At 45.6% G+C, this 23,200-nt stretch overlaps 1 protein-coding gene across 2 annotated transcripts in view; it reads right to left on the bottom strand.

Moving 5' to 3' along the window:
- Positions 1 to 23,200, bottom strand: part of PRPF4 (pre-mRNA splicing tri-snRNP complex factor PRPF4) — a 508,092-nt gene that overhangs the window by 229,696 nt on the left and 255,196 nt on the right. For both annotated transcript variants that reach the window (XM_069609818.1, XM_069609817.1), the window contains exons 7-9: positions 17,237 to 17,316; positions 15,899 to 15,992; positions 14,182 to 14,276 (exon numbers count right to left, since the gene is read on the bottom strand). In XM_069609818.1, coding sequence (XP_069465919.1) covers positions 14,182 to 14,276; positions 15,899 to 15,992; positions 17,237 to 17,316 — 269 coding nt within the window. The remainder of the gene's footprint in view (positions 1 to 14,181; positions 14,277 to 15,898; positions 15,993 to 17,236; positions 17,317 to 23,200) is intronic.

Raw genomic sequence — 23,200 nt, 5'->3', positions numbered from 1 at the left:
CGTATGTAAAGTGCTGAGGCATACAATGTATTTCCTTTCTTACTTACCTGGTAACATTTGTGTTACAATTGCGAGTTAACATGAATGGCTGGTGGCAGTGGTTTTACCTTTATTAAGTTTAGTCTTTATTACTTGCAGGCTGTTAATTCAGTCTCAGTAATGCACAGAAGGGCCACAACTTTGCTAAAATGGTGGGCTCCTTTTTTTTCACCATTTGTGTGCTTGCGGTTTCTGAGGTCTTTCCCTGCCATTGTAGGTGGGAACGGACTCAGTGGATGTTTTGTCTGCGGCCGGAATCCTTTGGATTCTGTGGCTCAGGTTCCAGTGTGTCTGAGAAGGCAGGATGCAAGGGAGGAGTCCAAAACTCTGGATCCCTTTTGCATTCACCTTGCCTGAAAGGAACAAACTCCCACTGGGGAGCTAGCTGTCCTAATTGGATAGCCAGACCGCCCCTTGCCGTAAAATGCAGGGAGAGAATGCAGAAGTTGTGCTGTAGTTCCTGTTAAATACTCTGAACCTGGAAGCTGCTGACAAGTCGACCACTGTAGCTGAAACCAAAGAGGAAGATGGGGAAAAAAAACAGCTGTAGTGATTTCCAGCGACCAAAGAGCCTGCTGTGTAACCGGAGCCTGCCATTACCCTTCCTTCCAATCGACCTCGGGGTCCTGAACGCGATGATTCCTGCCCAGAGGATGGTGAGATCCACTAGACTCATGAAGACGTGCATTTTGAGCAATCCCTTGGTCCGTGCGACCTTGCTGGGCTGCAATACCCTGGGACCTCGAGCCATTGTGCGGTGCACGGTCTTCAAGTTTCTTGCTGAAACTTTGTATTTATAATAAACCTTATATTTTTCCATAATACTTCTGGGTGTAAGTGTTTCTGTTGAACCATTTATATGCAACAGGTTCTTTTTTACTTTCCCACAGCCCTCTCTCCCTCCCAAATTAAGCCTGGCTGCTCTGTCTACGCTACTAAATACTCCAGTGATACAGCCTTATACTAAGAGTGGAGTTGAGTACTGTCTTAGTTGTATGGTTTTACTAAGCCCTTAGTTGGACCTCAGAAAAACTGTCCTAACATGTACGGCAAACCCTGTATAGGTAGCTCAAAGCACTCATGGACTTGTCACCAGTCACACAAAAACCTACGAAAACTTGGCTTACTAAAATACACAGTCATGAGCATTACTCACTGTGTTACCTGTGAGTTTTACACTCCCACTCTCCATGTCGGCAATTGTTAGAATATGGAAATCCTCCAGGGAAATAGGCTGGCTGAGACACTGGCCCACCTCAAAAGCTGTAACTGCAGCCCTGGCTAGCAAGCGGTCTGCAAGCCAATTGTTGTCAACCTGCGTATCTGTAGTCTGCATAGGCAGCACTCAATCATGAGACACGCAAACACTGCAAATCCAGCAGATTTTTCTCAAGCAATTATTCCTCCCGGGCCCAACTCTGCTGGGAAACAAAAGGAACAAGTTACTTACCTGTAACTGTTGTTCTCCAGCATGGGTCTGGCATGGATTCACACGCTCATGAATATTCCCTATCGTCAGGCAGGGAATCATCGGTAAAAGAAAAAACTGTTTCACTTTAGTTTCTAAACTGTCTTTCTCCTATAAATCAATCACTGAGCTCTGGGTCATACTGCCCCCAGCCAATGACTGCCCTCACCTAAGCCACTCCTCTGGCAGCCATCTTCAGATTTGGTAGCACATATGGTGGCAGTATGACCAAGAAGAGCCGCAGAGGGGCAGGCGGGATGGTTCGCATGCGAATCCATGCAAGACCCATGCTGGAGAACAGTTACAGGTAAGTAACTTGTTCCTTTTGTTTCCCAGCAGAGTTGGTCCCGAGAGGAACAATTGCTTGAGAAAAATCTGCTGGAATTGCAGTGTTTGCGTGTCTCATGATTGAGTGCTGGCTATGCATGGTGTCTGACATGGATTCCCATGCTCATGAATAAATAATACATAGCAGTACATACATATACAACCACAGGAGTTGGCAAGGCTCAACACTTGTGCATAGGCGCGTTATAAATGCCATATCATAACGGAAGCAATTACTCTTACCTCCTCACCAGGCTCACAACCAAGCGAACAGGAAGCACAGCACTGCTTGACCGACTCTGGACTCCTCCCTGGAATCCCCGTCGACGCAGTAGAATTTCGTGAAGGTGTGCATAGACCTCCACGTAGCAGCCCAGGAGATGTCCAGCAGGGACACACCAGACAGGAACGCCATCATAAAAAAGCGATCGCTCAGTTAGAATGGTCTCTCAGAAGGCCAGGCATCGGTCAGTTTGCCAACCGGTGACAATGAGTGATGCAGCCGGAGAGCCACCTGGAGATGGAAGCCTTGGACAAGGCCTTTGCAAGGGTCACAGAACCAAAGTTAACAAATAGCTGAGAAGTTTTCCGGAAACTGTTCATGCGGGCCACATAAAACTTCAGCGCTCGAGCCACATCTAGCGAGTCCAAAGTCCTTTCAGCCAGCGACGAAGGCGTTGGAAAAAACACAGGTAACACCAAGGGCACGTTGAGATGAAATTCTGATGGAACCTTGGCCACGAAGGTGGGGTGCGTCCGCACCACCACCCTTGTCTCATGGAAAGTGAAGTAAGGCTGCTTGCAGCACAGGGCCTGGATCTCACCTACTCTCCTGGCAGAGGTGATGGCCATGAGGAAAGCTGTCTTCCAAGACAGGAACTTAAGCGGAGCCTGATGCATCGGCTCGAATGGGCCCCCCCCCCCATGAGCCTAGTCAGCACCACATTCAGTTCCCAAGCCAGAGCAGGCGCATTCACTGGCGGGAGCAAGTGGAACAGTCCTTTAACTCCTTCACTAGACGGTGCAACCAAAGAGAAGACCGCCAGATGTAGCGGGAGATAGCCGCCAGATGCACCTTGATGGAGGCGTGCGCCAGCCCCGACATGACAAGTACGGAAGGACTTGGTGGGTCGTAACCCTCATAGGGTTAATCTTCTGCGACCGGCACCAAGTTGCGAAAAGCTTCCACTCGTGTCTGTAACATTTCAGAGTCGATTCCCTGGCCTTTGCAAGGACTTCCCTACAGTCCGCAGGCAGCTCGTAACCCCCGAACTCTAGCGCTGCAGGAGCCAAGCCTTCAGGTTCAGCACTCCTGGGTCGTGGTGCAGGATTGTGCCTCCTTCCCTGGCGAGAAGATTTGCAACCACTGGCAGCTTGACTGGAGGGGACGCTGACATGCTGAGAAGGTACGGGTACCATACCTGCCTTGGCCATGCTGGTACGTCGAGGATAATCCTGCACCGACTGAGTTGACGAATGACTTGTAGTAGCAGCGGCAACTGAGGGAATGCGTACAGAAACAGGCCTTCCGAAGGGAAGGAGAATGCGGCCCCCAAGGGCTACAGCTGGGGAATCCTGCTGGTGAATCTCTCATTGCCATCGCAAACAGATCAATCTAGGGACTGTCCCACCTGAGGAAGAAGTTGTCCAGTTGATCCTGCCGAAGCTCCCACTCGTGGCAAGAGCCCAGCTCCCTGCTGAGAGAGTCAGCAACAGTGTTTTTGACTCCCGCCAGGTGAAAAGGAATTGGGAACATCCCCTGGGCAACGGCCCAGTGCCTCAACTTTTGTGTCCGTCGTGACAGTCTCCTGGTATGGAGGGCTCTGGAAGCCTGTGCCCCCGGCGATGTTGGAGTACACGCCCCACCACCTTATCACTCAACAGAACTCCTTGTCAAGTACGATCCTGTCTTTGAAACTTCCAAACACCTGGATCCAACGGGCGTCCAAGAACTCCTGAAGCGGTCGCATCCGCAACCTGCAAAGCCGAACCAGAGAGATGCATGACAACATCATGCCGAGCAGCGACTTGATGGTCCTCACTGTGACGATCTTCAGTGCTACCAACCACTGCACTTTGCCCAAAATGACTGCTATTCTCCCCTCTAACAGAGCCGCCAGAGAGGACACCATGTTGAGCCTGGACCGGAGGAAGAGCGCATTCTGCGATGGAGTCGAGCAGGATTTTGCATAGTTCACAGAGAACCCCAGATCCGTCAGCAGACAGATGATCTTCTCTGTGTCATCGACCTGGCACGAATCAGTCATCGAGGTAAGGGTACACATGAATCCCCTGTAGTCAGAGATGGGCTACCACCAGTGCCAGGCACTTCGTAAAGACTCTAGGCTCCGACTTGGAGAGCCTTGAACTGGTAGTGCTTCCCTTGTACAACAAAACATAGGAACTTGCAACGTTTCACATGAATGGGGATGTGGAAGTACGCGTCCTCCAGATCCAACAATGACAGAATGTCTCCCTCCTCCAGTTTGCCAAGCACATGCTGCAACGTGACTATCCTGAACTTCTGGGACTTGATGTACTTGTTGAGTCGTCGCACGTCGAGAATGGGCCTCCAGCCCCCGGTCGTCTTTCTTACCAGAATGTATATTTAATTAACTCCAGAGCCCAGTAGTCGCTTCGGAACCAGCTCTATCTCCCCTTTCCTTAACATAGCCCAAACCTCCAGCAGCAGCTGAGGGATGTGTTCTTCCTGCCGGGCCACCAGTGGTATTCGTGGACACTTGCGTTGAAACTCTGTCCGTGGGCGAGAGCGTACAGCACCCATCTATCAATGGAGATGTTTTCCCACACGCTGTCATGATGCCTACCCCCGGAGCGCCAGGCCAGGCCCAGCACCCCCGGGAGCAGGCATCACGCCCCCGGGTAAAAGCCCAGCGGCCCTTTAGAAGGGCTCTTCGGACTCTGTCCTGGCGCCGTTGGCGCCAGGCTCATGTTGGACATCTGTCCTGGCGCCGTTGGTGCCAGGCTCATAAGGGGAAGTGTTTGGTGCACTTACCTGAAGCAGACCATGCTGCACACTCACCTGATGCAGACCATGCTGCATGAAGAACCAAGCCAAATGAGGCTTAGGAGGGACTATTTTTCTGAAGGAACTATTTTATTTACTTGGGTGGGGCTGTGGAAGAATACTCACCTGGAACTTCTTCCAAGGCTAGTTAAGCCACGCCCGGACAGCCACACGTGCTTCGCGTTGTTCTGCATCCCAGCAGTTGAACGCTCACCGTGTCTGCTCCTGCACCTGGACTCCAGCCACGCCCGCCTCGAACCTGGAACACCTGTAAGGGAATAAGAGAAGAGAAAGGTGAAAACCAAGAACTTATTCAACCTTCTTACCTGCATCCGGAATCTTCACGCCAGCATTCCTGAAGGAAGACTTCCATTTAAAAGCACCGCATTGCTCGCTGCAGCGCCGCACTTCACTCACCTGTTCCCGAGACGCCGCCCGGCTCCATCGCGGCTCTCAGCACCGGTCGCCACATCTCTGCACCTAGGGGAGAGAAGAAGAGACAAAAGGTGAGCAAGGGAACACAAGAGGAAAGCCGAATTTTCAGCCATATTACTTACCGGCTTTTCTTGGTGAACCATTCCACATCTCGGGTCGGCGCCGCATCTTTGGCAGGTACCGCACCCCGGCCCCTATGGGGAAGGACAAAAGACATTACTGGGGAATCATAAAGACATTTAGAGGGGTCGCCCTCATCACTAACTCACATGATTTTACCACCGGCAATTTGACCCCTCAACGCATCGCCTTTGTTCTGCACCTGAAATAAAGGACAGAAAAAACAACATAAAAGGAGGCTCACACTTGAACTTTTGCATCTTCATACTTACGGCGTATCGCTCAGAAAAGTCAAGTGGATTTGCCAGCGCCATTCTGAAAACCAGTGAAGTAACTGGACGAACGTGCGCCCCTGCACCAGAAGCAGGATGGAAAGTTCATCCTTCCAAACCATAAGGTAAGCTTAAACAGGGGGTTTTGGAGGAAGTCAGAGAAGAACGAAGGGGGAAAGGGGGGAGCAAGCACACTATTCAGCAGACAGTTAATCCCCTTTCTCATCTGCAGAAGGATATTCCTACGGGCCAGACAAGCAAGATTTGGGGGTCAAATTCTGCGCATCACGCTTGAAGAGGCCACAGCAACCCAGACCAGACCAGACCAGCGCCTCCGTGGGAGCCAGGTGAGCGTTACACACGCTGACTAAGTTCACCAGCCTGCCTCCTGCAGGGGTGGGTGCCCGACGTGTTGGCCGGTTCAGGCTTGGAGGCCGGAGCGCCGCCCTGGGGGCCTTGATGAGAACAGCCACCTCGCAAAGCCTTGGAACGACCCATGTAGGCTTCCTGGGTCATGGAATGTGAGTTGGCGGTGAGAGGAAGATCCACCACCGAAACTCGAAGGCCTGCCCGACTTCCCTCCTGAGGGACTTAGTACGGAGCTGCTCCAACGTGTCCAGGGCTGATGTCCAAGTGTCCATGAACCGGCACGGTCTAGGGCTGATGGGCTACTGGAAACTTCCAAGAAGAAGCACTATGATTTATTCCCTTGAGGGGTGAAGAAAGATGCCGAAAAATGGGTCAACGTTAATTGGATGGCTAAACGATGGAGCACATAGGCTCGATTGAACAAAAAACTAATATTTCCTACCAAAAAAGCACAAAAAACAAAAGAAAGCTCAAAGAGCGAAACACAAGGACTCCCAACACTCGAAGATGGCTGCCAAAAGAGGGGCTTAGGGAGAGGGCAGTCATTGGCTGGGGGCAGTATGGCCCAGAGCTCAGTGATTAGTTTATAGGAGAAAAACAGTTTACGAAAGTATAAACGAAAGTGAAACTGTTTTTTCCTATTACCGAGGATTCCTAGCCTGACAACAGGGAATATTCATGAGCATGTGAATCCATGCCAGACGCCATGCTGGAGAAAGGGAGTAGGACCCAGGAGATGTGCAGGAGATGGGTATGGCGAAAGATGCACAGCCAAAGGCATGACCAAGATAAAGAAGAGGCAAGAGAGCAGATGGGAGGAGAGCACAGAGAGGAGGAGGAGAGCAGAGAGAGGGGAGGGTGTGGAGGGGAGAGTGGAAAGAAGGAAGTTTGCGGAAAGAAGGAGAGAGCGGGAAGGAAGAGAGGAGGGAGTGGGATGAAGGAGGAGAATACCAAAAAGAAAAGGACGCAAGTAAAAAAGTAGGGAGGAGGTACAGTGAACTCTAAGGAGGTGGATAGGCAAGGATGTAAAGAAGGGGTGATGAGAGAAATACTAATGAGGAGGAACAAGAGGAGGTGGAGAAGGAAACTAGGAACAAAATAGGGCCTCAGAGAAAGAAAAGCAGAGATGAAAGAAAAGTAAATTAGCAGGGGAAAAATTTAGTTTCAGCCATTTTTGCATCTCGGCAAACTTCAACTTTCCCCTGCTTTATAGTAGTTTGAAATAAACAGGGTTGTTGTCACTTTATCCATTTACATGAAAAGCACATCTTTGTAGATGGATGAGAATGTTTACTAATAAGAACTGGGCTGAAAGCTGAACCAATGTAAAAATAGCATACTCCTTCCTATTTGTGATGTGGAGGAAGCAGCAATTATGAACCAATCTCGGATATCAAAATAAAGATTTTGACGAGTAGGAGCTAAAGCATATCCTAGGTATCGGGGCACCCATAGTAAGCATGAACTTATACATAATGTACTGCAAATCAATTATTTTTTGGTAAGATTTTCATAGCAATGATGCTTTTTCCCGACCTGTGCCAACTCCAGACCTTTTTGCTTTACCAGTGTATTATTTTCCTTATACCACAGTGAGTGGGAACCTTTTTCCACACAGTTACTTTTGTATGGGTGTCATTTTTAACAGTCTCCATGGTGTATTTTTTAATTGTATCCTCTTTGACAACTTTTGGCACATATTGCCTATTGTTGCTGGGTTGCCCTGGGGGGTCCCCTTCTAACTTCTTCTGCCTAACCTTGTTAGAACTACAGTTGCCAAGGGTAGAAAGGGTCTTTGGATCCCTTTTACATTTTATTAGGTGAAACCAGCACACCACACCTTATATGGAGTGCTGGGGGATAAATTTAGATTGAGAAAGGGGATACATTGTTACATTTATGTTACAAGGACACACTTACCTTTAATTGCTGGTGGCAGTGAACCGTTTTATTAATTCGGTGCACATTTACCGCAGGCTGTTTCCGCATCCCCAGTAAAGGCCCCCATCGGTGCTCAATTTACCAAAATGGCTCCAAGTCGTCTTTTTTTGCCATTTCAGTGTTCCTTCCCCTGACCTCCAGGGTGGAACATCTTTTGTGTCAATTTCGTCTTCAGCAGGAATCCTGTGGATTCCCTTCCTAGGCCCCAGAGTGTCTGTGAAGGCAGGAAGCTAGGGAGGAGTCCAAAACTCTGCACCCCTTTGTCTTCCAGCCTGAAAGGGCTGCCAACACCCTAAGTTTGAATGTTCCATAGCTGTTTGATTGGCTGGGTTCCTGCATAAAGGTCCGATCCTGGAAGCTGAAGAGGTAGTCGACCACTGGAACCAAAACCAAAAAGGATAACGTATGCGCGGCTGAGACGATTTCCAGCGACCAGAGAGCCTGCTGTGTAACCGGAACCTGCTGTAGGCCTTCCTTCCAATCGACCTGAAAAACCTGTAACGGATTAAACCGACCCAGAGCCTTGTGAGACCCACTATACTCAAGAAGACCTGCATTCTGAGCCATCCCACGTCATGCTGCGACCTTGCGGGGCTGCAATACCCCAATACCCTGGGATCTCAAGCCATTGTGCGGTGCATGGTCTTCCCAATTCCGAATCTTGCTGAAACTTTACGGGCATCCTGTTGGACCATAAGGGGCGTGAATTAAGTCAGTAAAGTCCCCTCACCGGAGTGCTGAACCTTGCAAAGATGAGAATCCAACCAGCAATATTCTGTCTTCTTCTGTGCTCCTGAAAAGCCACCAAATCCACAGTGATGTATCTAGCCACAAAGAAACCCTTGCCTGAAGCCTTCTGTGTCGATCCCTGCTGAAAAAGCCCATCCAGGGTCTTGTCCTCTGTCCTCCTGACAAGGAATGCAGTGCAGGGGCTTTTGGCTACAGATCCTGAAGTCGTCCTGCTGCAAAATCTTCTGTACGGAGATACTGTGCTGGGTTGGGTATTTACTTACCTTAAGTCTCTTGGGGTTTCTGTGTAGCTTTGGGGTGTTTTCTGTGACTGGGAGGCCTCTCGCCCAGTTCACCCAGGCCCACTGCTGGAAACCTCCTAGGGCGTCTTCTCTGAAGTCCCTGGACCCTCAACTAACTCTAAAGTAGAAGACATACGTGTTTGAACAGTCTTCCTCTGGAACTCTGAACTTTGCCTGCATCTGAGCCCGATCTCACCCTGCCTACAACTGGCTCCTAGACCACTAGGGTCTCTCTTCTGCCTCTGAAAGAACTCATGTACTAGAATTGGGAAGGGCTGGACAATTTAAGGGGTCTGCCTTGAAAAGTAAACAAGTGTTGAAGTTGACTTACTTGTGAATGAGTTATTTGGTAATTTTAAACTCTGAGTGAATAGTTAAACAACGTTATTACTTACCTTAGATATGTTTTGCCATTCTGAAAAGTATATATCGTATTTACTTTCCTTGAATAAGCTGTGTGCCTTCTTAAATAAATGTTAGGACAGGTTTTCTGAAGTCCATCTGAGGGCTTACTAAAACCATTCAACTGAGGCAGTAGAAGACAACACTCTTAGTATAAGGCTGTACCACCTGAGAACAGGGTAGCGCAGACAGAGCAGACAGGCTTATGTTAGGCGGGAGAGAGGGCTGTAGAATCAGTACAAATGAAATTGTAATACAAATGGTCAAAAGAAACACTATGTATGTAAAACTAAAGGATTTATTTAAATACAAGTAGGGCCCGATAAATCTAGGGGTAAGTAAGCACTAACACATTATATGAAATCACAATATAAAAACACAACACTATACTTGAAGGTACACTAAACCTTATTTGAAATACATAACAGTAGTTCTATGGAAGTCAAAACCTTTTCATACATCTTCAGTATAGGTCAAGCCTATTCTTGGGGAGTAAAAACCAATGGTTACTTTCACAATTACCTTCAGCAATGCAAGGGCAGTAGACCCTACCAGTTGTATAATGACTCTCGGTACCAATCATGTAATCAGTCAACTAGGCAATATACTTTTTGTGAATAGTGAAACACTTATTCCAGCTACAGTAAAAACCTGTAACTACTTTTGTGATAACACACAGTTATACTAGGTGAGTAAAACCTAAGGATGTAATATTCAATTACAGGTGCTTTTGAGATCAGTGAACCACAGACAGAGATAAGCAGTTACTCTTTTAACTTATTTTTGGGAAGGCACACAGCTAACTCAAGGTAAGTAAAATCCATATACTTTTTTATATCCCACAAGCAGTCCAGGTTAGATCTTTCCCAGCTATAAGAATAACTGAAGTATGACTTACCAGGGAAAGTTAGAACCACAAGCTCTAGGTTAGATAGCACAGGGAAAGTAAAACCCAATGTTACACTTTACTGAACGACTCAGTTATTCTAGGTAGGTAACAACCTAATGCAGACTTATTCAGGACAGTCTAGCAGCAAGTCAGGGGAAGCAAGACCCAGTTCGGCAACACTCATACAATTATCCACGAAGGACTGATCTAGTGATACCAACAGTTGGAGGACACTCTTAAAATTACCCTGCAGGAATAATCTGGTGAAACCAACACTTTACTTTGGGAAGAGGCACAACCTAATCACAGGAGAGTAATATACCTTCACATCTACTTTCTATTAGACTGGCAAAACAGTTTCTAAGGAAGAAAAGATGTTAACCATACTTTCAAGAATAGCGCATTACACAGTCAAGATAAGTAAGAACTTGTATAACTGTTCACTCTTAGAGTTACAGTTACCAACCAACTCTTTTACAAGTAACTTTTAAACATGCATTTTCTTTTCTAGGCAAAAGACCCAATCCCTTAAAAGTCTTTCCCTTATTCTTGGAACATGGGTGTTCTCAGTGGCAGAAGGGGGTCACTAGGACTAGTGACCAACAGGCAGTGTCAGAATAGGTTCTTCAGTAGCAAACGTCAGAGTTCCTTAGGAAAACTGGGCAAACAGGTGAGTTTTTTAATTTAAGAGTTAGAAGAGGTTCCAGTGGTTTCGCAGAAGATATCCTAGCAGGATTCTAGCAGTGAGGCCGGGTGCACTGGATGAAAGGCCTCCCCATCACAGAAAACACCCCACAGCTACACAGAAATCCTAAGACTTCAGGTAAGTATATACCCAAGCCAACACAGTACCTCAGCATTGAAGATTTTGCAGCAGGAGAACTTCAGGGTCTGCAGCCAAAAACCTGGTCAGTGGATTCCTTGTCATGGAGACTGAAAACAAGACCTCAGAAGGGACTTTGCAGCAGGGAATCGAAGAAGGCTCTAGGCAAGGTTTCCTTCGTGGCTGAATGTGGTTCTGCAGATTTGGCGCCTTTTCAAGGAGCACAGGAGAAGACAGAAAATTGCGGTTGAATTCTTGTTACAGAGGTCCAGCACTCTGTTGAGGGGACTTTCCAGACTCGATTCGTGTCTCCGGAGATCCACCAGGAAGCCTATGAAGTTTCAGCGAGATTCGGAATTCAGAAGACTGTGCACCGCACAGTGGCTCGAGGTCCCAGGGAGTTGGGGTATTGCAGCAACGCAAGGTCACAGCAACACATGTGGTGGCTCAAAATGCAGGTCTTCTTGAGTCTAGTGGGTCTCACCAGGCACTGGGTCGGGGTCGTCGTTTTCAGAGTCCTAGGTCGATTGGAAGGAAGGGCTACAGCAGGCTCTGGTTACACAGTAGGTTCGTTTTAGCTGCTTTTCCTTCATCATCCTCTTCGGTTTCAGTCCCAGTGGTTGACTTCTCTTCAGCTCCCAGGTTCGCAGTAATAATTGGGAACTGCAGCACAAACTCTGCATTCTCTACCTGCATTTTACAAGAAGTGGTGGCCAGCCCCACACTGGGATTTGTCCCGATTCAAGCAGGCGTAAAATAAAAAAATCACACAAAGGAATTTCCTGCCCTAGATGTCAGGGGAAGAAACAAGAAACGACAAGAAACACTAAAATGGCAAAAAAAGAAAACAGGGCCATTTTGGTAAAATGAGCACCCTTAGGTGCCTTTACGGCAGCTGTGAACACAGCCCGTGGTAAAGGTGCACCAAATTAATACAAGGTACCACTGCCACCAGCCACTGAAGCTAAGCTTGTCTCTGTAACAGAATTGTTACAGTTTTAATGTGAAAGGGGATACATTGCATCCCTCCAGCACTCTACATAAGGTGTGGTGTGCTGGCTTCCCAGAATAAAATGTAAAGGGGATCCAAAAATATTTTCTACCCTTGGGAACTGTAGGTTTCTGAAGGTTAGCAAAAGAAAGTTAAAAGGGGAGCCCCCTAGGGCAACCCAGCAAAAACAGGCATTTATTGCCAATAAGTTGTTAAAGAAGATAACTTTAGAAAGACACTAAGGAGAGTAAAAAAAATAAATGACACCCATAAAAAGAGTTAAAGATTCTGTGAGTGGAAAAAGGTTCCCACTCACTCAGGTATTAAGGGAAAATATCATATTGTACTAGTAAAGCATAAAGTTCTGGGGTTGACCCAGGTCAGGAAGATTTACCGATTCTGTGAAAATCTTACCTAACAAATAAGTATTCTCAAAGTCTTACTCTCCTTAGAAACTGTCTCGCCATTCTAACAGAAAGTAGATAGGTTAACTTACTCGCCTGTGAATTGGGTTCCCCTCATCCCAAAAGTAATGTTGTTGATTTCACTTTCTTATTCGTGTTAGGATAATTTTATGAGTGTCCCCAATTGGATCTTGCTTCCCCTGACTTGCTGTTAGCCTGTCCAGAATAAGTCTGCCTAGGTCATACTTACTTTTTAGGTTGCTGGTAGCTCCTTACGAAAGTATATAGGCTTTACTTAACTTGCATAGCTGTGTGCCATCCAAAAATAAGTTAAGTTATTGCTTCCCTTAGTCTGAACTGAAAAGCAACTGTAATTGAATATTACACCCCACGGTCCAACTCCCCTAGAATAACTTATCCTGAATAAGAGTTCTATGTCTTTACTGTTTCTAAAATAAGTGTTCCACTATCTAGGAAAGTATATTGTCCAATTGATTTACTAAGTGATTTCTTGCTGTGCATCACGGTATAACTGACAAGGTCTACGAACCCTTGTATTACATAAAGTAATCTGAAAGTAATTTATGGTTTTACTCCCCAAGAGTAGGTGTGCCCTATACTGAATGTGTTTGCAAAGGTCTGACTTACCTAGAAATAATGTTAGATTTCTAAATAAGATCTATGATTTGGTCTGAACTTTAAAGCATAGTGTTGTGTTTTTATAATGTGTTTATATGATCTGTGATGGTACTTATTTCCCCCAAGATTTATCTGGGCCTACTTGTATTTAAATAAACCATTTATTTTTACAATACATTGTTTTGGTGTTTCTTTGGACCACATGTGTATTACAATTTCTTTGAACTGAATGTACAGCCCTCTCTCCCTCCCAAGATAAGCCTGGCTACTGTGTCTACGCTACCCTGAACTCGGGTGGCACAGCCTTACACTAATAGTGGAGCCTTGTACTGCCTCAGTTGAATGGTTTTACTAAGCCCTTAGTTGGACCTCAGAAAAAGTGTCCTGACGCTATGCTTTAAAAGCCTTGAAGGTGTCTCGTCATTTTCCTTTATATACATTCCCAATCACAGTTAACATAGGTATGTTTGTATTACAACTGTTTGCCTGGGAGCCAAAAGTAGTTCAGAGTAGCTGTTGGAATCAAGAAATCTAGGCTCTTCTAGTGTACAATCAGTTGCTAAACATCTTCAGCAATTTAAACCCTGCCCTCCCACAGCAATCAAACAGAACAGTTGCTTGGCGATGAAGCAACAGCTTTCTATCACCAACCCCAGTGATTCGGTGGACTATGTATCCAATCCAACAAGATTGGGGCAACCTCAAAAATTCAAAAGGGCATTCCATTCAGCATATGGGCAAAGCTAGCCTTACTATGTCTACACCGATCTCCATTACAAAAACAATGCCACAGACAACAAATCCACACACAACTCCAACAGCAATGACATGTCTCTCTGTAGTCAATGTTGGAATAAGCTATGCTGAGTGTTACTAGTGAATTAAATAGGCAACTACTGAAAACACACATCTATGCACACACTGGTACCAAACACTAGCACCATTTCCATCAAATGCCACGTCAATTAAGAACACACATGTACTCAAGAGGGATAAAACTTACCAGCATGCTGTGACTAAAAGTTTGGCATTTGGACTGAAGTTGCAGTAAGATATTGGCCGGTCATCCCCAATCTGACTACAGATGTTACTCAAAGACTGAAATCAGAAAGTAACAAAAACAACTAGTCAATCATCAATAAAAAGTGGAATGATAAGGCTCAATTCAACAAGTGGCAAATTCATTTCTACAGCACCGAATAGGATAGAAGGCTGCTGGCCACTGAGTAGGTATGCAAAGTAGACCAATTGACCTCTCAAAATTTTAAAGGTGAGTTAGAGTAAGTCTGCTGCCCCCTTGTGGTTTTTTTGTTTTTTTTAAGACCTCAAACTGCTTAAATCTCAGGCTGAAGTTTAACACCCGCATTTACTTTGTGCGATACAAGGCAGCCAAGAAGAGCCCTCCAGCTTCAAAGGAAAGGTTGCGGCCCTTCCCAAGCTAGAGACTGTAGTTTTCCATCCTGCCTCACACAAACTTTTCTGAAGCCAGTTACTGATTTTCTTCTCTCTTTTAGAGAAATCATGTGTCACTATAGATGTTCTGCTCCCTCAATGAAACCATGTGCGATTTTCAGTGGTCTCATTTAAAAATCGTGCAGAATTTTTGTTACCCCCAAAGCTCAGCCCAGACAAACTCCCACTTCTAGCAAGTTATTTGCTTGCGGCGTGGGATGGAAATCAGGTAATCGGCAGAGGAGTGGGAGAGAGCATGTCCTGTTCTACCAAAGCCTTGCTGACTAAAATTCCTTGTTTTTTTAATGTGCCTAATACCATACCCGAGTTCTGTTTCTAAGCGCAGATATGGGATTCAAACCTCTGCTGCTCTGCATGGTCTTGCTTCCAAGACCAGCACGTTGCTCCTGTGCTATCCTCGAACTTTTGGCAGGTCATTCATTGCCTGCTCACACAGAAAAACAGGTTTGTCTCCCTCAGTGATTTTCTACTCCACACAGAGATCAGGAGTCTGAGGTTTTATCTTGCCTCCTGCAAAAATCAGAGTCGACCACTGATGTTTTGTTCACCCTCATGTGCAACTGATTTCCTCTTGAATCCCAGAAAATCTAGTAGGACATTGTTTTGTCATCACCTGCAACAAATCTAATTTCACCCTCTGAATAAATCCACTGCCAGTGTAGTTTTCCCCTTCCTTCTGGACCCGTCGAAATACATGTACCTTACATATCAAACACCATAGTAATCCTCAACTCAACATTAGAGCCCTAATCAAATTTGAATATTAATCTAACCTACTTTAATTTCAAGTCTAATAATCTATCCAGATTCTAAAATAATTCCCTTCCATGCATTCGCCCTAACCACAGACCTGCTGAACTTCGAAGTGTGTGGCTTGATATAGATACAAAGTTGAACTTGTCTGAACTGCATTTAATCAAATCTCAAAAGTTTTCAAAACCTCCGATTGGCCGAACTTGTGGAAATTCAGGGGAGTCAAGCTTTACAGTTCAAGGTTCAAACATGCCTAAATATGAAGAGGGATGGAGACGATGACACCAGGAAAAACGCCACTGTGCAAATTTAACAAGGTGCATGTGGGATTGGCGTATGGGTGGGCATTAGGCAAGGGCGAAGAAAGCAGTACAGGCATGAAAGAGAATTGAGAGTGTTTATCAGTTAAGGAATACTGAACAGCCTTTGACATACAGAGCAGTTCCTTTTCTACAGCAAACTAATTGAGCAGGCAACACTAGCAGATGACTTACTCGCAACGATTTGTGCTGCTCCTGTTTCAGTGATGTTTTTGTTGCTTCTGGAAGCTCCTTGTACCGACGAGCTTCTTCCAGACGTTTTACTGCCCTGCATTAAAATACACCACCAGAACGCACAGTCAAATTAATGCACATGCATTAACTCATTTTTATTTAAGGGTCAACACGACAATCTAAACACCTGTTTTGTTTAAACACATGAACAAAATGTATGGCTCCCTTCTGACTTTGGATCGACTCCGAGGTCACAGAAGTCTAATAACAGCAAGGTAAAACACAGACATATACGGTGCTAATCTAACAGGTACATTAAATTACAGGCCAGGCGGTGTTTGCAGCCGATTGTTGATTACAAAAATTTGCCTAACTAGGACTCTACAAAGGGTTTACTCAACCGCCTCTAAATGACTGCACACGCACCTGGACTTGGTGGGCCAGCAGTAACTGTGCAATACATGGGGCCAAAGCAATCTCCATTAAAAAACACTGGCTGCGTATGCGCACTTGTTACCCAAAACTGTTTCAAACACTTAGAACAAGGATTGTCAAGGCCTCCTGTGATAATTCTAAATAAAACAGACAAAAAAATGTCTCGAAAGGTGTTTCAACAAATTAAACGGTCAAAAAACGAAGCTTGTTCTGGCTTTCATGCTTTACAACGAGGAGCTCCTATTTAGGCCCTTAAGAACAACATTAATAGAACTAATGCAGCCCTTCCAGATTCGAGATGTATCTCTGCGCTCTAAACTCTTTTGAAGAGATAATGCTTTTCATTTAAGGCATAGTTTAAAACACAGGTGTCCACTATGCTAGGTGAGAAACTGCTTGCATAAAATAATCGGGTAGAAAATATCTTATGAATACACAGAGTGCTCCTAGGCAAACGTTTGAAAGATTGGGAGAAAACGTACCTTGGCGTGGCACCATTTATTTGAATGACTCGGGTAAAACAGTATGTTTTTGAAATATGCAAGAACGTTTTCATGCCCTTTAAACTTTAGGAAGTGATTTGTACACTTGCAAGTACTGGGAAGCAACATGTACTGTGATAAGGGAAAGGAAGGGTCTTGTGCTCTCGCAGACGAATAGAAGAGCTAGAATGAGTACAACCTCTCTTCATTAGCATGTGCCTTGTGCCTTTAGGAAGGAGAAGGGTAGGTGGGGGTGTGGGAGTGGGGCAGAGTAAGTTCAAGCATTAGAGTCTGTGCAGTATATTTCAGTAACCTAGTTTATGTTGGCCATTAATGCAAAAAAACAAGTTACTTATTGACATTTGGACAGTGCTATCTCATGGTGGGAACGATTCATCGAAAGCCCTAAGCTGTACTGTACCGAGGTAGGGAATAGTTTGCAATCCAAAGTCTGGCTGTCTTCAGTGAATTTGGCCCTTCATGATACCAGGTTTGCTGATACTGAAAAGAGAAGAGACAGGCAAATCAGTCAAGTAAATAGACTCACAGTTTAGACAAGAAAGCAGACGTTTGACAGAGGCAATGCCATGTATTTCAAAGAAGATTTTGTCATCTTAACGGCCCAAATGCAGGGACATTTAAAATACCAGTATTTGTGTCTGGAGAATTTAGGCAGCACCCATCTGTCGCTCATTTACCTTCCGTCCTGCGACAGAGTTCCTTTGTGAATATGGTTTTGCTTACTTTATGGTTTTTATGCAGTGGTCACTTTGGGGTGAGAGTGTACATGGAAGTGCGTGAGAGAGCGAGCTACGATTCATTACAATGTCAAATCACCAATGATCCACATTTAGCCTCCCAGGTTGGTTCTACAGAAATAGTGCATGTTGTGTGGAGGTCTCATTATAAAATACGTTTCATAAAGCCACACGTTGACAATACTGCAAATGTACCCAGCATTCTAGAGTTACTATGAAAGATTTTCTGTTAAAATATTAACCCTTTACTCCAATGGAGACACGCATGCCATACAAACAGAAGCAGCATCTCAAAGCACCAATGCTGAGCAAAAAGGGATCTGCAATGGGGTAACGAGGAATCTCTGCATTGATTCACCCAGGCGAGATCCACAATCAAAACGAAAAACGTAATGATGAATCAGATGGTGATCTGGCTCTCATGGTAAAATGAGAGACCGTATTACACAGAGGTCTACAAGGATACGACTTGCCCAATTGCAAACTACCAAACTGGTCTAGGTAACCTGGTCAAGGACTCAAGGCTTTGCCTTGTAGTGTGCAGAAAACATTTGATAAGCTTGACAATTAAACAGCATCTCAAATTCAGTATGAGATGCCAGCCAGGGATGAAGAAGGAAACAACATGTGAACATGCATACCGATTTTCGTACAGGTTAAGTGGGCAATGCCTCACTTGCAATAATTTAAAGTTGTAGGGTCTTTTTTTTCAGAATCACTAGTCGTGTGGCATTCTGGAAAGCCAAAAAGTTAGGCAAGATTGTATGCGGTACCCTTTTAGTGCACTACAACAACCCTGACCTCCTGACAAAAGGAACCCAACCTTTGGTACAAGTCTGTACTACACAGGTTGGTAGCGTGTTGAGCAGCCAGGCTTCTCTCAAGAGGGGTCAATATGAGCTGGAGGTGAGTTACAGAGATTCACAGTGACAAGTATTCAAATGAACTCTTACACACAAGGTTTCTTGATTAACAAGTATTAATTTATTTAACTGTCAGTTAGAATAAGCCTTCTTCAGAAGGGGCAACATAACAGTAATACTCAAATACACTTCAAAAATACACACTCTTAAGATTTCTAAATCAGCAAGTACCCATTTGGGATGGCCCACAAACACAACCTACAACCTCAGAAGACTTCAATAGTTAGGGTGTTGGGGACATTAATATATCACTGTTGCATTTAGGATCAGATTTAGGAATATGCCAAAGGAAAAAGGGTATTAAAACATAAACAAGCGATCACACAAATATTCTGAAGCAGGCAAGTCCTTTTGGTAACACCCAATGCAAAATGTGTTAACCCCTTCCTGGAAGAAAGGCACAACACTTAGCAAAGGAAAGAAGAGTCAATCATGGAGCCAGGCCAGCCAATGTTAAGTTAGCAAAAGTCAAGGTGAACTTAAGCACTTCTTGCAGGTAAGTAAAAGTCTTGCACAATGTTTTAGAATACTTTGTAGGATAAGAAGAAATTCAAAGTAGGACCACAAGCGGTTTGTGAGGTAAAGAACTGTTAGCAACTCTACAGAGGCAACCGAGACAAGTCTCCAACGAGGACAAGCAAGGTAGCACAACAAGAGGTAAGTTCTCTCACAGTACCTTTAGGTTGAAGAAAATTGCAGCAGAGGACTTCGGTTCCTGTGCAGCTCTGCAGATCCTGGTGTTCCTGGGCCTCAGTCGTGGGGACAAGAGGGAGGACTTCTGGGGACTCCTGTACTGCAATGCGACGGTCATCACTCGCAACCAGCAATCTTCAAACAAGTGGCACTTCGGTGTTTCAGCTCCTCGCGTCTACCGCAAATAGCAACACTGCGGTTCCTGGCTGTCAATCTGGGCTTTCCTTGCATCTGGGGTCCCGCACTCTGTTGAGGGGGCTCAGGCTCGGTCAGTCCTGCTTTCTGTCGGGAGGATCTTCTTGAAGCTCTTGGCCAGCTTAAAAGCAACGCACAATATCTGGTGTTCCTCTCCTTGGCTATTCGGTTCCACCAGCAAATGTAGTGCAATTTCAACCAGCTTCGAGAGAATGTCCAGGTGGCTTACTTATGGAGTTGATTGGTCCCACCAACTCAAAGGGAGAAGTCGTCCTTGCAGGGGCTACTCTGTCGATACGAATTTGGAGTTTCAGCACAACAGCAGGGCTTCACCGGGCAAACCAACGGTCCAGGAGTTGCAGCAGGCGTCCTCTTCAAGTTCTTCTTCAGATTCCTTGGGTCCAGTGGTCGACTCTGCCTTCTAAGCCAAAAAGCCTCACCTTTTATGCAGGTTTCTCCCATTCATTCGAGCCTAGCTGTCAGTCACCCAGCAGGGTGGCTGTCCTTGCCAGACAGCCAGCCGGCCAATCACCTAAGAGTGAATTCCTGTCTCCTAGGAGACTAAGCAGAGGGAGTTTCGGGCACCTCCCTTGCTTCCTGCCCCCGCCAGACACCCTGGAGCCAGAGGCAGGCTTCACTCGTGAATCCCGATAAAGGCAAAATGAACAAAGGGACCAAACCTGGGTTGGCGCACAGAGTAAATATCAAGGACGACCTTTCCACAAAGAAATGGCAAAAAAAAGAAGATCGGCCATTTTGACACCTCTTGGGTGCTTTACTGCAGCTGCGCACGCAGCTCGCGGTAAATGCACACCACGGTAGTTAAAGTAAACCACTGCCACCAGTCATTCATCAAGGAAAGGGTAACATACAATTGTTACATGAGAAGCTAAGTAACTCCTCCAGCACCCTATTGTAAGATAGCGTGTACTTACATTTGTAACTTTCTAGACCCAGCAAAGTCAATTTCACTTTACTGCTCTGGGAAACAGTAGTTAGTCAAGAGAAGGTAGTTAAACCTTTGGGAAATCTCCATGTGCCACTGCACTGAAGGTGCAGTGTGACACAATGTAAAAGATGATGCCTATGGAGTTTGTCGGACTCCACAACCAAAAGAAACAGAGTTCAAAATCACATTAAAATACATGATAGAGTGGCAAAAAGGGTCTCACTCTCTCCAGGTTAAAAATTCAAGTCTGCAAAATCCAGCAAAGTTGTTGGGGGTCTCTAAGGTAGGGCGGAATTAGCACATTTCTGAGAATTCTCCCTAACACAAATGCAGTGGACCTGCAAGTTTTAACAAAAACCCAAACCAAGCTCTCACTTGTAGGTGACTGCGCAGCAAGGCTTGCACTTAAGAGATCAGCAGCTGGTGTAAAGTACAGTTAACATACAAAAGGGTTGTCAAGCAATCGACTGTCCATACAGGCAAGTAGCAAAGATTATTTATCAATTCAATTAAGACAGAATTCCTATTTTGTGGCGCCTAGGCACACTTTTTATGCCCACTAGACTGTTTTTTACCCTTCTTTTTTCTGGATTGCAGACTTATTTTGGTGGCCAAAGGGACTTAAGTCCCAGTACCATTACAAAGCTTTTGACTCATTAAGGGCATATGGTCAAGGTTTGCCCAGAAGACTCCCAGTCCAAGGGGTGCTACCTATGCATGCCATTTAATTCTTGGAGTGACTCTATAACCCTACACAGGTTTTGGGGAGTAGATTGGTGGCAGCTGTACTTTAGTTTAAGCTTCACTAGAGATGCATGCCATTTCACTGCATTGGTAGTCCAATGTACCTTTCCTTTCGGTAGCCATTACTGTGTATATCAAGGTTTCCATTGTTTGGGGCAAATATGAGGTAGGCTTCAAATCACTGTTCTGCCCATGTGGGCTCTTGGTGAACTCGCATTGCAGCCTCCATATTGTTTCTTACTGACCTACACCAGAACAAGTCTGTAGGCTCCCCCTCCCCTCAAATCCTGGGGTGGCATGGGCTGTGGTCTGGGCTGAGTTGCCATGCTACTGGCTAACCAAAATGGTTGGCCCCCTGACTACTAAGACTCTAGCCCCCTCCTCTTATGTTCTGTGTGCAGGCTTTTGCTAGCTCCCAAGAGTAGAAGTGGTACTTAAGGGTTCTCCCAGTCCCTGCTCAAACTCTGTCACTGCATTTTGAAAGGAGGTGGTCTGCCAACTAGCTGGAGGAGTTTCTCACCAATTCCCATAATGTGGTGCATTTGTAAGCGCTCATTTAGCTATACTGGCTGGATGCAATGGCTTAGGAACATGCCGGTTAGAGTTTTCAGTGGCTATAAGTCCATACCAGGTGCTCTTTGTCCTCCTGTTGACTCCACCTCAGTGTTTAGTTGGGCCTTCCATGCAGCAAACATCTCTAGGTTGTTTTACCGCCGATTACCACCTTTTACTGCCAATGTCTCCGACCTTGTTGCAGGTAGCTGGCGTTGCCTGCATATCCTTACACCCCACCCTCTCTCATCTGCTCCTTGGGCCATTGGTCACCCCCCACTGTTGTCTCCACACTGTCTTCTGTGACAGCGCCACCCTCCTTTGCCTGCTGAGACACCACAATCTTCTTTGCTAGGTTCCTTGGTCTTCCTCAGCAGTATTTTCACTGCTGTTTTGAGGGGCTAGTTATGAGAAGGTCGTTTGTTCTTTCCCATTAAGGGGGTCATCGTTAGCCCAGGACTCCAGCCCCCTGGCAATGGATCCTGTAAACCCCTCCTCGGAAAGAAGCCCTGCACTTACCAGGTTGTTTAGCCTCCCTGAAACTGAATTTCGGGGACCGAACACCGAGTACCTACCTTTGGGTTATGAGGTGGTAGATTATTCACGATACTCACCTTCAATGGTCCCTCTATCAGAGGTCGAGGCTCTTTGGAAGCGGGCCTTCACTGCATTTCCTATTGCATAATATTGGGGGTCTTACTGTTTTGCTGCATCCACTTCCGGTTTTCAAATCAACCTCTTGATCTTGCCATAAGTGTCTTCTCTGGTCCTCCCTGGGATTGCTTGCCACAAAATCTGCACCTGCGAGGTAAAACGAAGGTTTACCTTCATTTCCCCCCCCCTCCATCCGTGCAGGGAAATACCCCAAAAGACCAAATTAAAAAGCATGAATGGTATATTTGACCGAAATTAGGGTGTATGAACATCTCGTACAATCAACAACTCAATCAAATATGCCAGTCAAATCCATCATAGCAAACAAGGGGAACGGGGGGGGGGGGTGTCCCCCGCTCCCGTTGGTCGCTATATGCTGAAAGTCCCAAGTGCCTAGATGCCTCTGGGTTACATACGCTTTATAAATGCCAAAATAAAACAAATAAATAATGGTGTTAGGCAAGATTGTATGCAGTACCCTGTGGGAGACTGCACCAGCCTTGTCCTCTTGGCAATAGTTAACACAACCTTTGGTATAAGCATGTACTACACAAGTTGGTAGAGTGACTGAGCAGCCAGGCTTATCTCAAGAGTGGTCAATGTGAGCTGTAGGGTTGTAACAGTTTCACATTGACAAGTAGCCAAATGACACTTACACTCAAGGTTTCTTGATTAAACAATGATTTATTTAACAATGTTTGAATAAGCCTTCTTATGCACTGTGGACATTGATATATCACTGGTACATTTAGAGCAATATTGAGTTTGGTGTCAAAAGGAAAAAGGTTAAGGGAGAAAACAATGGTTAACAAGTTTCTCAAAACAGGAAAGCACTTTTCAACCCCCCAATGCAATGTAGATTAACCCTTTACCAGCTACACAAGTTAAGAATGTGTGACTTTTTGGAGGGACAGATC

This window comes from Ambystoma mexicanum, chromosome 8, assembly GCF_040938575.1.
Source record: "Ambystoma mexicanum isolate Mex_15411 chromosome 8, UKY_AmexF1_1, whole genome shotgun sequence".
Lineage (NCBI taxonomy): Eukaryota > Metazoa > Chordata > Amphibia > Caudata > Ambystomatidae > Ambystoma > Ambystoma mexicanum.
The sequence above is the reverse complement of the archived record's forward strand: the minus strand, read 5'-3'. Positions and strand labels throughout refer to the sequence as shown.